The 17,361-nt window shown below is 30.3% G+C and overlaps 1 protein-coding gene across 1 annotated transcript in view; it reads right to left on the bottom strand.

Moving 5' to 3' along the window:
* Positions 1 to 17,361, bottom strand: part of LOC136983536 (calpain-D-like) — a 48,021-nt gene that overhangs the window by 12,361 nt on the left and 18,299 nt on the right. Inside the window, exons 5-9 of the mRNA XM_067280298.1 lie at positions 14,808 to 14,877; positions 14,215 to 14,340; positions 11,000 to 11,152; positions 5,815 to 5,979; positions 2,563 to 2,750 (exon numbers count right to left, since the gene is read on the bottom strand). Of these exons, the coding sequence (XP_067136399.1) occupies positions 2,563 to 2,750; positions 5,815 to 5,979; positions 11,000 to 11,152; positions 14,215 to 14,340; positions 14,808 to 14,877 (702 nt within the window). The remainder of the gene's footprint in view (positions 1 to 2,562; positions 2,751 to 5,814; positions 5,980 to 10,999; positions 11,153 to 14,214; positions 14,341 to 14,807; positions 14,878 to 17,361) is intronic.

Genomic DNA, 17,361 nt, shown 5'->3' with positions numbered 1-17,361 from the left:
TTAAGGAAGGACAGATGACAGTGGAAATTTAATTTATAGGTTGTCAATTTTTCAAATTGCAGCCCAATAACTAAGATTTTAGAAAATTTGTTTGGTTAAGCACTTTTTGTGAATTTTGTTACATTATAACATTTATTTATTCTACTTGAATGACAATTTAAAGGAATGCTACTTCACTTAGAAAAACAATTCCCATTTAAAAATTGCAGGCAAAACTTAAATGACAACAGTTCCTCAAGCATATAAACCTAATTGTAAAAAAGGGCTGACAAATTTACTGTTGTTGCTGAAGACTGTTCTTGGTGATTGGACATGGCAAAAGTAAAGACATTTTAGTCTCTTTTATGTATTTTTTATTAAAATATAAACCTAACCTTTGATCTGTGCATCCATGTTTGTCTATATGACAAAAATGCAGCTAAAAATTGATTTCTCACAATTCAACTTACTTTTTAACACACTCAAAAAAGTTATAAATTAGGAATGTAATAAGTCATGTTCCTGCAGAATATGAACAAAATCATCATCATTCTTATACAAATTGAAAATAGTGAACATACACATACTGATGTAAAAATGAGGACAATGATATCTAACAGGAAATGCTGAACTGATACCTGTTGGTATGCAAATTAGTCTAACAGTGGGCTATTTGCAAAAATCCAGCAATGAGTTGCTAAACTTTCCTGGCAACGTTTGGTCGTTCTGTCTGTTATGATATAAAATACTTTTTATATTTTTAATTATGAAATGGCAAAAAATTTAATTTTGAAGGTAGGGATGGGTTTTATAAAAAATTGTAAATGCTAATAACAAGGAAAATTGTCATTATCTCCCCTCCACCTTGACCTTTAACTACTAAAATTTACTAGCATTAATCCCCCTAATACACAAATGTCCTTGCAAAATTTCAGAAATTTTTGACAAAACTTCAGGAGTTTATTTTATTCACCCACTTTAAAGCTTATGTCACACACACACATGCTCTAACATTCATACATACAGAAAAAATCCGAATTATTTTGCATTTCTCAACATTTCAAGGTCCGAAGTCCAAAAATAAAAATCTTGGGGGGGTCATTTTTTGACCAATTGCCATACTTTCCTGGTTCTGTTATATACAATAGAGGTAACGTAAAAATGGAAATGGCAAATTATGATCAAACGGCACTACTATATAACAATCTGACTTTGGATGTTATAATGTTAGGTTAGGTTAGAACATGCGTCCCACTGTTTCCTTGCTGGAATCAGAGACGAGCTGCCATCTTGGCACCTAAGGTAGCATTAACCCAATAATAAATATGACAATGTGTTACGAAGTACCACCATCTGTCGAGAAAGAAAAACAACAAATGAAGCCACAAACACGCTTTGGTTATTAATGCTACATTATGGGTATAATAATAATATACATCCACTTTTATGTACTCAGCAAAATAACAAAATTTTGATGTGCCATACTCTACAACATTTCTAGTAATATAAATAACTAGCAGATAAGCCCAGCATTGCTCGGGCAAAAAGTAACGATAGCAAAGATTAAGGTCATTGCATTATAGCTAATCTTACCCATTTTCACAGAATGCAAGAATTAGAATCCCTCTGTTTCCAGACTAATTAGAGAATTTTTAGATGGATCTAAAAATATGTTCGGTTTCCCGCAAAAATGCAAAAAACCGCATCTGCGCCTGTAAATCTTGCACACCCTTCCATTGTTAAGGAATACACTTCTTTCATCCCCATGTGGTACCCTACTAAAACGCAGTTAAAAACAAAAAATTGCATCTAAAATAGTACAGTAGAAGCTGAGTTATTTAGGATAAGCCTTAATCCTTTCCCTCTCCCGGGGGGAATTTCAAAAAATCTCTTCTTAGTGTACGTTCTCGTGACGTACCCTAACTGTGTACCAAATTTCAACTTTCAACTCCTAACCATTTGACTCTGCACTTATTATTATCATCAACCATCTCGATTGTATATATAGATTTATCATCATATATTCATGTTATCAATCTTAACATTTGTGTTCCTCAACTGCCAATCTGTGAAGAATTTTTATGGCTGCAGAAATTACAACAAAATTTTAGGATAAATGGATTTTTATTGCTAATTTTGAGCTTTTGATTGTAAGTGTAGGTTAAGCATTTATATCCAGACATTTTGTAAATATAACATATTTTTCCTGCAAAATGAAAGACTATGGTAAATAGTTTCTGTAATTATTTTAAATTTTATTTTATGAAAATGTTAATTATACAGATTTGTGTATTATGGAAATATATTTTGTAAATAAAGTAAATACTAAAAGACAAACTCATTGAGAAATAGTTTCTAACAGAGAAGAAAATGTTAATTAGTAGCAATTTAAAGAAATTGGTGAAAAATTGACTGTTTTATGATATATAAAAAAATTTGAATAAAACTATAGAATTAATAAAATCTTTTAACCTAACAGCCATTCATTAATTGAAAAAAATCTTATTTGTAAAGTTAAAATTTAAAATAAATAAATGTGTTTGTTTTTAAATTTTCTACATAATTTTTATAATGTACACTTACTTGTATTCCAATGATTGAAAGCAAAGCAAATGACAACATATTCTCCCATTTCTAACATGATATTACAACCAACAAAACTTCTGATCTGATGGCTGCTGCATTCCTTGAATAATCCAATGTGTCCTGATGTTGTACGAAACACAGTGATATAAAGATCTAGATAAGATCTCTTTGAATTTTCTACATTCCTAGGAAATAATATTAAATTTATTATTTACATACCTGAGATTTTATTAAAATATAATATTATTAGAATATATTTCATGTATATGTGTATATCTGACTTTTTAGAATTATAATATATTATATTATAATTCTAAAAAGTCAGATATACATAATTCAATATTGCATCAACATAGAATTTATCAATCAATGTGATGATAAAGATTGATTTCTGAAATATAGTTAATTATTTCATATAACGGGTGTTATTACAAAGGGGTTAAATATCATTGTTACTTTCAATTTGATACATGAACAAAAAACGTATATAATTTATATAATGTTAACATGGCAAAACTGTCACCAAATAAAATTTCATAACAAAAATCAGATGGTAGTGTAGCAACTCTGATATCCAAAAGAATATTACAAGAATCAAGAAGTTTTCTCATATCCCTCACTGTCATTCCACAAAAAGAACATTCAGCATCACACAAGACATTAATTATTTTACTGTTTAAGTTTATCGAAAACCTATTTAATCTAAATTGTGCAGCAAATGACTATTTTGTAACTCAAATTAGACAATAAATATGGCACTGGAGTCCATATTCCATTAAGAGAAATATCAATGTCCCAACCTCTTTCATTCAAATAATGAACATCTTTTAACCAGTATGTCTCTTAGTTGTTGATCACAGTCCAGGAGAAAAAAACTTTCACTTAAAAAATACATATAACCAGAGGACAGTCCAATATTATTTAATAATCCTTTAACTATAACAAGCCATAGCTTCAAAAAACAATTGCCATTTATCCATGAAAGTTCTTGTAATCAATTTTAGATAATCATCTTCCAATAGGTCCAATAAGTTTCCTCCAAAACCAAAACAAATTTATCGATAAATTAATAGTGAGGGGAACACCTGTTTACAGTAGACAACTGTATTGCCTCAAATCTGTCCACTAAGAGACCATCCCAAACCAGAAAAGCATAAAAAGTACTTGGTCCAATCAAGGAATCAAATAATCTAAAATAAAATTGAAGTATCTTCATTAAATAATTAATAAATAACTTGATGATATGGAGATTTTAGCTCTTGCATCAAGTAAACCTTTATTTAAATGATAGGGAAATGTGCCCCACGAAGAAAAATAAATACCTAGATATTTAAAATTTAGCACAATTTACAGTTTACTGTTTTCTAAACTGAAATTGTCTGTTCTTTTAAGTTTATGATTTTTCATAGAGGCAATAAACTTAGTCCATTGACAATTAATTCAGAAAGACAATCTTTGTGTGAGGACCGTATTAGGCCAGTCCGATTTTAGATTTTAATTATTTCGAAGCCCTCTCGGGAGATGACGATCGAGATCCGCGATAACGATCAAGTTTCGAAGGATGTACAATCTTCCGCCGTCAAACTCACTTCCCTCCTTCTCAGGATCCGACCTGAGTCACGGAATTCAAGTCATCATCCTCTATCGCGATTGGTGATCGTGGCGGAAGGGACTTAGAGTATAAATAGGGGGGAGATCTCTAAGAACAGGGTAGCTGACGTCCGAAGAAGACGAACTGCCCGGCGACTCGAAGGCCAAGTCGAGACGCCGAAGCCTCCGCCGACAAGCCAATCCTGCCGCCCACCTGTCGCTCCGCCAGGAAAGACGTCCGAGTTGAAGTATATTCTCGATCAAAATCGATAACTGAGAGGTATGAATCCCCTAACAATTGTGAGCTCTCTCTCTCCCGCAATTAGGGACGGGATGTGTAGCGTTTCTGTAGTAGTTCCTATGTTCCAATAAACCATTATCTGTGTTGTCCTGTTATACGGATATTGCCTTTCTTTATCGACGACCCCACACACACACCTCCACTCGACCTGACAAGTAACTGACCGATCCCGACAAGTCGGGATATCGTGCAAAATTAGCCATCCTTGACAGTGGGGCGGGTCTTGCCGACCTATTCGCCGAGAACAAGGAGGTCCGACTTCCGTCCTACCTCCCGGCGTTTCCCTCATTTGAAATATCTCCAACTGAGATTGAGTCCTTCCCTAAGCACAGAAGCTGAATTAGCCAAGAGAAGGACATCACCGGCATAAAGAAGAAAGTTAATTTCAACATGAGAAGATAATGCTATCATGGAGTTTTGACCTCTCAGGTCGGGAAGATCATTAAAAAACAAAATAAAAAGGATAGGACTCAATGGTTCTTGAGGTAGCCCTCTATTGGACTCAACATAATCGATACAAAAGGAAAAAGCCTCTATAAGATATCTAGTATTGGATAAAAGACTTAAGTAAATTAACAAAAAATGAAGAAAGACCAATACTCCTAAGCTTATACCATAACAAATCATAATCGGCTATATTGAAAGCTTTCTTCAGATCTTTATTGATCTCAAGAAATAGCAGTATATAATTTCCTTTGTATCCTTGAAAGTGATATTTGAATAAGACCAAAGAAAATAAACAAATTGTATTCAACACCTCTATTTTTAATAAATGCTCCTTGGAGAGGTGTAACAATATTAAACTCATTCATCCAATTCCAGAGACAATTTGCCATAATAGTTGAAAAAAACCTTTCCAAATACATTAATTAAAGCAATTGGTCTATAATTAGTTGATGCCTGCCTACTTCCCCCCTCTTATAAATCATCCTTAAAGCAGCTTGTTTCCAAGATAAAGGAAAAGAGCAACTAGACCAAAAAGAATTAAACATATCCAATATAGCTAATAAAATACCTTTCTACAGAAATATTATCATTTCATTCCTTATGTTATCAAGACCAGGGGCCATTGTAATCAGAAAATTAAAATCATCTGTTTCCAATTCACTCAAAATGATAGAATCATCCAAAAGAGGAACATTATTACCAAACAGTAAATGAATATAAATTACTATATTTGGTCCAGTGAAATACTCTCCCAAATAATTCAACCAGTCCAAAGGGGATATAGCATTTTCACATGGTTTCTTAATTCAAAATTTATTAACTAATGACCAAAAATCTCTAGTATTTTTAGTCTTATTTAATTATAAAATTATTTAATTTATCCTGATATGAGACAATATGAAAAGATTAACCTTTGATCATTTTGATAAAGCATTAATTCCAATTCAGTTATTTCTGAGATGTATATTTTAACTGCTGTGAGATTTCTGTGATCAGCAAAACATGGATAAGTGCCTTCAAACTGAGTTTCATGCCAATTTGATCTTATTTTGCATACATTTATAGAATGAAAATACCTAAAACATATTTTTCAATTATTTAGAATTGAATATTTAATATATATATATATATGATAAAGCTAATTATTGTAATTTTATGTGGATAACCTATGGCAGCATATAACCTATACCAGTATAACCCCACATAAAATTGCAAGAATGGAAAAAAAGCTTTGTTTAACCCACCACACAGTAAACATCCAACTGATCTTGCACAGCCACATGTAGGTAAGGGGTAAGGCAGCATCAAACCACTAACTGAGAGATGGGAATCTCTTTGGGGAAACAGAAGGCTTTATGATTGCAATACAGGACCAAGTCATTAGTACAAGGGCTTACAGGAAACACATAATCATAACATAATAACACATAAGATACCGTGGATGACACATGCAGAAAATGTCATGTTGCACAAGAAACTATAACATATCACAGGCAGCTGTAAAAACCTGGCAAAAAGAGGCTGTTTATACAGACATAAACAGGTAGCTAAAATAATTCACCAGTACATAGCAAAAAAATATTCACTAGACACCACAAAAACACCATATTATAAGTATATTCCACAAACTATCCTTGAGAATACAACACAAACTATGTTTTATCTGTTATAATTGTTCTGTCAAAATAATCCATCACAATAGACCGGATATTATCTTCATTGACAAAGTGCACAAAACTACCTATATTATTGACATTGCTATACTAAATACACATAATCTACAAATTACTGATAGCTATACAGAAAAAATATGTAAATGTACTGAACTCTCTCAAGAAGTAAAACACCTACAGAAAAAGAATAAAGTCCATACCATACAAATAGTTCTCTCTGTCACAGGAGTCATCCCACATTTGTTACATAATTGTTACACATTTGTTTCAGGCTTTTATGAGCCTGAAGACAATAGACATTCACTCACATTTTGATAGATTTTTACAAAAACCTACCATTCTGGCAACTTGTCATATTGTCTGAAAATTTCTCCAAACTGTATAATATTTTGTACTGGTCTCACTGGTGGATCCAAGAGCCAAGCCTGTGAGATTTGATACTGGACACAATCTGAGAATGACACACAGTACAAAATATCATTATGTTGGGTGTAGTAGGCTATACTCGGTTGACAATGGTTGCTGTGAACTATGCCATACCAGAGTCAAGGCATACAACCAAACAAAACAAAAATTAAATAAGTGTGTCAATGTGTGTGTCTGTATTTAGGGATTTCCTAATAATATGACGTATTCAATGTAGTGGCCTTCTGTAGTTGATGTATATATTTCTATTCAACCGTATTATTATTAATAGAAAAAGGAAAAAGTTGCTTGGCAAGTTTATAATTACAATTTAAAAGTTATAAACCTATCCCATTAAAAAATCCATACTGCTTTTAAATTAAACAAGATAGCCCACAGTTTATCCAAATGAAATTACAGTAATATACAATAAATATTTAGATTATTATTGAGCTTCATAATTATCTCAATTTTAGATAAATTACAAAATTTGTATAAATTTTCAGAAAATTTTTTTTTACTTTTGCTTAGATTCCATATCCATATATTTTATTCCATTTTTAATATAAAATTAACTTATTCTTATTTATGTTGTAAATACCAGAAATAGTGTTATATAAATTACAATAACATAAATGTAAAATAAAGTTTTAAAAGCATACTTTTGCTTTTATTCATGCAAAACATTCACAATAGAATACAGATTTCAATTCAGAATTGACAGATGATAACACAATTTTAAAAAACTAAATAAAATAAAATTATAAATAATATAATAAATTAATAATTCTTTACACAAGGTGATTTTAAATAAACATTTGAATACAATTAATTTTATATATTCCTGGATTACCATATATTTTTATTTTGTATATATCAATATATAATTTGATTTGATTTGATTGGATTGGCCTTTTATTTTATCAGTAAAAACAGAGTTAATAGATATACTGGTCCTTGCACTACACTCTCCAGTAGAATTAATTTCTCAGGTTGCTGATAGCTGGCGTGAGAGTAGTGGTTAGGTGAGAAGAAGTTTGTTTATCTATTTGGTTAGTAGGTAGTTTTTCTGTTTTCAAGCATTTTTCTAACTTTTTTCTACTGTTTTGTCAAAAATCTTATTCGTAATTACATTTTTTAATTTTATATCATGTATAAAGAAAGAAAAAGTGTATTGGGTTTATAAAAAAAAATTAATAAGATGATGATTTTAAATTACAGATGAGGATGTAAATAAATCGGAAATAGTTATATTTTTGATTTAATTTATCCAGGGTTTAAACAGAGATTTGTTTAAAACTGTTAAAACTAATATCTCAAATATTACAGTAGAGATAACAGAGACTTATCACACTGCTACTGGTAACATAAAAATGACACTTCTCTCATCAGAATGCAATCTTCTGTCATTTTAATGTTAATATTAAATTTAATTTTTTACGTTATATCTATGCTCCTATAGATATAACGTAAAAAAAGGATCCAATTCCACAATTTTGTCTCCAATGTTGGAAGCCCTAGGTCCTGTGGTAAAATGGGATAAGGCAACAATTATAAAACCTGTATCTTCCCTGGTTTTATCAGTGATGGCAGAAAAGATCGAGATATATAGAAGTAGGCTACGTGACAGCTGTTTGAATGTGAGAGATGCCGAGAGTCTGCCATCAGTGTGGAAGTACTGTACATGGTTAAAAAATTTACTAAAGACTCGGACTAAAAATTAGTATATTGAGAAATTAGTATATTAATATAGGAAGACTTAGGTTATTTTTTGTTTTAATTTTACATGTTTCTCTTGTATATTCGTTTAAATTTTTTGTTCTATATTTTTTGATTTGAATGTTTGAGTTCTATACATGGAACATACTTGTTCTATTTTCGTTTTTGACCTGAGGATTGCCTGTTAATCAGGCTGAAAATGTTTGTTTTTCAAATATATTTTCTCAGCAACAAATTAAGGTGTTTTGTTTATTTATTTGTTTTTATTTGCTGAGCACTTTGGAGATTATGTTCAATAATGTCCATAATTGTTAAATGCTAATCATTGAACAAAATTTCTGACTCAAGTGACATGTTTTCATCAGTTGAAGTGGATGGTCTACAAAAGTGTGGTTCATCAAACGAGGAACTACAGAGAATTATTTGCCAAGAAATCGAGTACCCCACTGTCCTATAATTCTTCTTACTTTCCCTTTCAATCTATCCACCTTACATTTAGATTTAAGTTAGATTAAGGATTGCGCATGACCGTTAGATAAGTACTATTGTCGGGTTGGTAGTTGTGTTGTGTTCCGCTACTAAAATGTATTGTACTGTACCTTATCGCTGTTCATTTTGTTCCTGTTGGGTATTCATTCTCCTTGTAAAATTGTGCTATCGTCACATACCGCCTTTTAGGCTGGTAAGTTTTGTACACGTTGATTGGCTGGTAGGAAATCACGTGTTGACTATGTGCCCAGATGGAGGGAAATTATAAAAGGACATGACATTGTGTGTGTGGACACTTTTTTTGTTTCGTTCGAGGCTTCTTCGTTTGGACTAGGTGAGTGACGTGGCTCCCGAGTAGGGAAACGAAGGGAGAGCGAGAGAGACAAAGAAACCACGTGAGTAGAAGAAAGTTACAAGAGGAATATTGAAGGAGAAAGGCGAGTCATCTAAACACGTGCTTCTCGTTCCTTTGTAAGAGAGAGAAAGGGAATGCTAACCCCAATCGTAACGTATATCCTATATTGTCTTATAAAAAGGGGTCATCTGTAAATATATTGTAATTCATAATCGTACTTTAGTTAAGTTAGTAGTTTAAGTTAAGTTTTTGTATCTGTTTAGGTTAAGTCTGAGTGTTATTAAAATAAGTTTGTGTTTAAACTGTTAATTTGTGATGTCCTCAATTTTTTCTTATCCCAACTCATTCAGGATTCGTTTCGGCAATTTTCGATATACTACAGTTGTAACGAGATCCAACTACCTGGATTACTGTTATGTTGTGAACGCAGAAAGTAATTGGAATTGTAAAAAGAGCAGAAATCTGCAAAAAACTTGTAAATATTTATTTCTGTTGTGAAATTAAACTTATTTTAATTGGTTATCACGCATACATGTTTTCCTTTCACATTGCACATCTTACACATCAATACCACCTGGAAAGAGGGAGAAGAGGGAGGAGGATAAGCCAATTAAGAAATGAATAAAAGCAAAGTTCAGTTAACCCAATGAACTCAAAATAATAATCCTAAGTAATAAATGCACTATATATATACTGGATAACTATGAATCTCACTTGCACAACCAAAATCCAACTCATGAAACACAAACTGATGGAGAAAAATGAACGTTTTCAACTGCCTTTAGCAATTATCTTCAAGTTAAAAAATCTATTCGGATACATTTTTTTTTGGTTGTGTAAGTGAGATTCAAAATAACCCTAAAGTATGTGATCTCTATATTCTAACAAATTAGGAATCAGAATTGAAAGAGAAATTTTAATGTTTTTAACAAGTTTACTATAGTTTTTTTTTAAAAAAAATTTTTCAGAAGAGTTTTTTGAAAAGTTTGAAAGAATATTTGAAATTCAAATGGGTAAAAATAACAAAACTTTAATAATGAAAAAAATAAAATCTAAGTGAGTATTTGTTTTAATTAAAAATTACACAAATGAGGAGAATTCTAATATGGATGAGGAAACCTTAGAGAATTTTATCATTTGCTGAAAGTGTAGAAAAGGTGGCCAAAAATTTTAGAAAAACTTACTTTTTTACTTCATATAATATATATCAATTATTTACTTAACAGAGGGATGTCTCATTGATAAAAATTTATCTTGATAAATAACAAAATAATATTCTCTAAATATCATACTGAAGAAAGGAAGAAAATTCCCAATACACTTATGGAAATTGATGAAATAATGATGATAAATAATAAAAAAAGCAAATGTTTGGGTGAATTGATGTACCTCCTTATAGAGATCAATAAGTAAAATAGCTTATATAAAAAAATTATCATTCCAATAACTACTAACTTCAATACATCTTCAAATGATATCCAAAAACTGCTTTCATCACTATCAGAAGGCATTAATTTTTTCCTTAACTTAGAAGTCCACATTCTTGAGTGAGTTGACCAGTTTCCTTTCCAAACACAATTAGCCCAAGGATTTCTTAAACATAACAATCTATAAAATTCGTAAAGTAATAAATAATTAATAAAAGATACAGGGTTTAAGCTAACAAAAAATTTTCTGTAGCATTTTAGCTAATTTTACTAAAAAAAAAATTGTAGCAAAATTTTATAAACTGTAGCTAACATTTCTCATCCATGAGGCTGCACAAAACAACACATAATACATTATTGTTTAAACATTTGTTTACTCTCACAGATACTGTACATTATTACAGTGTACTGCACTACCAACATAACCATAAATCTAATGTTACAAGTATCATACATTATTGAACATTTTTTCTTTGTTTTGATTAACACCAGGCAAGGAATGCTGAATGAAAATCAAATTCCCATCTTGGGGGACCATTTATAGAGATGTTTAATAAGTTGTTGACATTTTTTACATCAAGACAGTTTCCAATTGAAGTTTTTGTTAATGTCATCTCACTAACACCTTTCACACTCAGCAGTGTGCACTGGGTGTGAAAGAATAAATTTAATAACTTTTGATATATGAGGGTAATCTGAGAGGTCATTTACAACTATCATTTTATAAACTTTAGCCAATGACATAACCTTACACCTAACAGTAGCAAATCTTTAAAATAAATCCCACTCCATCAGAAATTGTTTTTTTAGAATTACAATATTAACAATTAAGTATTCGTTTATTGGAAACTTTCATGTCTACAAAGCAGAGAATACATGACGCCCCATACACGAGATGATGTCTGTCAAGGTGGGCTTTTCTTTCGTGTAGTCGGCGAGACAAGAGATTGCACTTGGTCAGTACTAACTGTCCCATTTTAGGAGATATAGGGTGACATTAGGTTGCCACCCAACCGGTATTGGGTCATTTTGGCTGGCAATTTTAATCAAGGCCAGTGATCAACAAAAATATTTAAATGTCAGCAAAACAGTTTAAAATAAACAAAACAAGCAATTATTTATTGTGATGATATCACAATGCCGGGCTGCAAATTTAATCATATTTTTAATTTATTTAATTTAAAATATATGCTCTTTACCTAAAATTAGTAGTGGCTTCCCCTGTACATTATACTTTTCCATTAGCAATGGAGTCATGCAGGTCATCTAACACCTTTCGGGGAAAATTTTTTAATTGAAATAACATGACTTCTGGTTTGCATCAGAAATTCTTATATGGTTAATCGGGGCCTCCTACCCATAAGGTTTCCATATCTGTTCTCGTTTTTCATCTATCTAACTTTGTTCTCAAGATTAAGGAAAGACAGATGGACAGATGATAGTGGGAATTTATAGGTCTACAATTTTTTCAAATTGTGGCCCAAATATATTTTAATTGAAAAAATATTACATAAAATTATTTTTAATATTTATTATCTTTACTTAAAAGCCCAAACAACTTTTATAATTATAAGTAAACATATACTTTAAATAAATATTTTTTCAGCAACTCTAATTTGTTTAAACAAACCTTTTTGACCCTTTTAACAGGTCTATGTCAGGTTTGACAAGATTTGTACTGTTTAAAAAGACAGTTCAAATCTTTTTGTTAAACCAGACATAGACCTGTGAAAAGGAATTGAAAACATTCTTTTGTAGAAATTAGTGTTGCTGAAAAAAGTATTTAAAGTGTTGTTCAAGCTAAATTAGTTTCTGCTTATATAAAAATGTTTTTTAATGATAAAACGACTTTCCCATTATAACTAACAAAGTTTTTATTATGATTCACAAATGATGCTGTAATACATTAAATTTTTGAATGCATTTAACGTGATTTTAAGTAAAAATAATTAATTGTTCACGCTAAATTTTCTGCTGTTTTGAATTTTAAAAACTGATTTTTGAAGATGAATCAGTCTAAGCATTCATTTGATTCTTCTTTCCCTTGAATAAGAACATGCAATTATACATTAGGAAAACCTGGCTCGAGTGAATGAATTCAAAACTTGGTTAACTCATGATAATGATGATATTTGTTCTGCTTGTTGCATCATTTGCAAACCTCATTTAGTGTTAAATATGATGGAATTACAACATTTACGAGGCATGCAAATTGTGAGAAGCATTAAAAAAAAAGGGCATCTTCTCATTACCTCCCACTCACCTGATTGTCACATTGGCCAACAAAACAGTTTTCAAAGATGCAACCTTAGATGACACGATGAGACAGTTTTTTTTTTTTTGAGTAAAAGGGAATTAGCTGTAATTTGTTTGGTAATAGTGTTGAAATATTAACTTTATCTACAAATTTATTTTTTACTATGCAATAAAAGCATGCATATCTACATATAAATGGAGAATTTTCTTTTGAAAGATTGATTCTGGATTTCCCAATCACTTTTCATTCTTAAGCTTGATGTATATTAATTAATAAATGTATTGTGCTCATAATGTAAATTGTTAATTTTCCTAAACTAAAATAAACTGGAAAGTGTTCAAAAGAATCAGAATCGGGAAAAATTTTGGTATTGTCCCATCACTAGTTAAAAACGTTACGATGCTTTAACCACATCAAAAACATTACAAGAAAGTTGTCGCTAAATCTAAATTCTTGTAGCATTTTAGCAAAAAAACTAGCAACAGCTTAAACCCTGAAAGATATATTGAATTATAGATGAAAAAAAATTACATAACACAAATAACATTTGGCACTCTCTTTTCTCAACTCCATGCTTTGTTGCTCCCTTCAATTTTTCATTTTTTTCTATCTAAGGCTTTCCAGTCCAAAAAATGGTTTAATTGCTGTTATTAAGCTATCAAAGGTCACTATTTTTTTTATCTGTATGAGTCTTTAGAATTGTAAGGTGTATATACATTAATCTTGTGTAATTCTTATATACACTTGTTCTATATGCCTTCCCATTCTTTTCTATCCACATGCCAAAAAATTTATTTTTTTGCCAATGAATGCTCCAGTTTTAATTTTAACCCTAAGCTCTCTTCTACACCTTTATAGTCAGTGTTATTTATTATAATATGTCAATTCAGTTTTAATTTTAATGATAATCCAGTAATATTTTTCATTTAAATTTGTAATAATAGAGATAACAAATTTACCATATTTTCTAATTAATAAATTCTTACCTTAAATTATCGTCATGAAATATGTGTAATACAGAATAGGCATGGCGAGGAATTAATCCAATTTTATAATAGTGCTCATTTAGTTGTGAGTTATTTCCTCCTCCAGAAGTTGCACCAAATAAAAACCTATTAATTAAATTGATTGAAATGCATATTTTCAATATTATTTAAAAGTTTATTTTACAATAAAACAACAAAAATTTTAATATTTTAAAAGTTTTTAGTTCTTATTTTGAAAGTGTAGTTTTAAATGCTAATGTTTAATTACTCACTATAGAAAATCTATAGATTGAAAATGATTTAAATTGCTAACTTTATCCATGATCATTTCACAATTGATAATATTCTTACAATACACATAAATCATTTTTTGTATACTTAATGATATAGTGAAACATTTACTTAACAAAGAAATTTTACATTAAATTTTTTCAAAAACATTTGAAGATTCATCTTATGAATTAATTAATTTTGTGAGAAACTAACAAAATTAATTTGAATTTTACTAAAAAAGGATTGAATATTAATATTATTTATCATCAGAGAATTGCATTATTTTCAAATTTTATAAAATTTTAAAAATGTGACATTACTTTGCTGAATACATGCTGAGAAGTTGAGCCCAGATAAAATCTTTGTCAATTTCTTCTTCAGTTGTTGATGCTAAACATAATAAAAGTTTAAAATAAACTATAGAAGTCAATTTATATCAGTTTACATAATTAAACAAGAGAATGTATGAAACAGATTCAAATATTTAAAAAGAATTATGCTCATTTATTAATTAAATAAAATTTTTAATAAATCATATAATTAAAATATTAATTAGAATTTTATTCATCTAAATTATAAGTTGAATGTGAAGATGATCCTTTATTAAGACCTGAAAATATTAGTTCACAATACAGAACAACTGTTGGAGAAATAAAAATGTTTATTATTTATTATACAGATATTCAGTTGTATTTATCAGTTTCAGTTTCTTTAGTATCTGTTTATATTCAAATATTCTTTTATTCTGAATTATCTTTAAATCAATGCAATTTAGATTAAACTTAACACTATGTTTGTTATACTAACATTTTTTTTAAATTCATTTTTTTTATTTATTATAATAGCTTCTTGTTTTTTTGTTTTCTATTCCTATTTTTTCCTATTTTCTTTATTATAGCTATGTATAGTATATATATAGCTATTAGTGTAGCAACTGTGAGATGCAGGGACTCCAGGACAACACCATTCCACATACAGGATAGAAATGAAATGAAGAAGAAAGATCTGTGAAATCCTTCTTTGTCTGTTCTGACACCAGTTAGGGTAAGTTTAATCACATCATCCTAACTTGCGAGTTTGTTATCTTCTGAATGGAGAAAGATATATTAGAATCAACCAGAATTTTAGGACGGTTTAATTTAAACATGGGTCATCGATGGAGTTAGGCATTAATCAATTAAACGACAATTAGGAATATATCTATATATTTATTTAAACAAAAACTATAGTTATTGTATACACACATTAACTGAAAATTCAAAGTAAAACTCTAAGAACAAAAGAAAATGTTTAATTTTGATATTACCTATTATACTTCTATGTTCATTGTAGAGAGTTGTGAGTTCTTGAGAATGAGCCAAAGTAGAATACTAGGAGAGGAATGAGAACATTGGCTAAAGTATTGGCAAAGAGCTTTTGCAAAAGCAAGAGCACCTTAGCATGAACAAGAGCATGTTTGAAGGTGACTTCTCACCTTTTATACAAAATTCCATCCAATAGAATTATTAGAAATGACTTTCCATGCTTCTGCCGTGTGACAGAAGTTGTGCGGTCCCACGGATAGAGACATTGTACTCTAGCTATCACTTTTGGAGGAACTAAATGGCTTTCCTCTAGAGAAAAAGGAAGTTCCTTTTTCAACTTTAATAAAAATTTTGATAGATAGATTTCTATTGAAAATTAATAAAAATTTTAAATAAATTTGTCAATAATATTATCTCCCAACTCCAGACTCTCACACTACATACAGCTACACTAATAGCCAAATACATAGCTATATAAGAAAAAATAAGGGGAAAAAAAGACCTCATTTTTTAAAATCTAGTCTTATATTTCTCTCAATTCTTAAAATTTGATAAATTTCTTCCATTGATATTTCTCTAATTTTGGATCTTGTCTCTTAACATTCTGATTACATCACATTATTTTATTGCCATATTTGTTATTTATTATATAAATTATTCTAGCTTCAGTTTAATTTTCTTTAAAATTTTATTCAGTACTATGAGACAATGTATGACCATTTTTCAAGATAACAAGAGGATTTATAATTTATTATTATTACTACACTCCTCAAAAGGGGAAATTATAACACCATGAAGGAATTCATCTATGCACAAATAGCAGGACTGGTAGAGGTGAGAAATATGCAGATTTTAAGTTTGCTTCACATCAGGTCACATGGTACCCAGTTTCAGGCTATAAAGACCAGCAGCCAGCTCAGGCCATAAATGTGGCAGTATGTCATAGTTTGTGTTTTTTCCCCCTTTCCCTGTACTTTTTGCTCTGTTTCCTTCTACCATTTTAGAGTTGTCTTTCTTCTTTACTGAAGGAGAGTCTACTCCAATGTTGGAGTAGTGCCCTCCTTTGTTCAAAAGAACCAGTTTCTGTGCATAGAATATATACCACAAGAAAGCACTTTTTGACTAACTTTGGACAGAAATGAAAAGGAAACAATGGTTTTTTGAGGTGTGTTTGGTAAGGTGAGGACAGTTTGGCAAGAGATCTTCACAACTAGAGAAACTGAGATGATTAAATACAGAGTAAGATATTTTTGGATTTTGGAGGCTCTTTCATGAGATGATGATATACTCATTTTGGTCAAGATTGAAGTTGTTCTGTAACCTGGGCATCTACATTTTTTTCAATGGACTTCATCAAACAAAGGATTGGAGCACTCCTTTGTTCTCTCTCAACTATTCTTCCATCCCTAACTTTTGCCCTCTAGTAGTAAAGTCTTTTCATATATTAACATTTAGACTATTATTAATTAGTTTTAATTATTTAGTTTGCTTTTTTATCATTGTAGTAGACTGTGATAGTCATGCAAGTGTACAATAGTCCACGAGAGGCAGTACACAAAAAGAAATAAGA

Source organism: Centruroides vittatus, unplaced genomic scaffold (genome assembly GCF_030686945.1).
Source record: "Centruroides vittatus isolate TY-2023 unplaced genomic scaffold, ASM3068694v2 contig_883, whole genome shotgun sequence".
Classification (NCBI taxonomy): domain Eukaryota; kingdom Metazoa; phylum Arthropoda; class Arachnida; order Scorpiones; family Buthidae; genus Centruroides; species Centruroides vittatus.
This window is presented reverse-complemented; position numbering and strand designations above follow the sequence as displayed.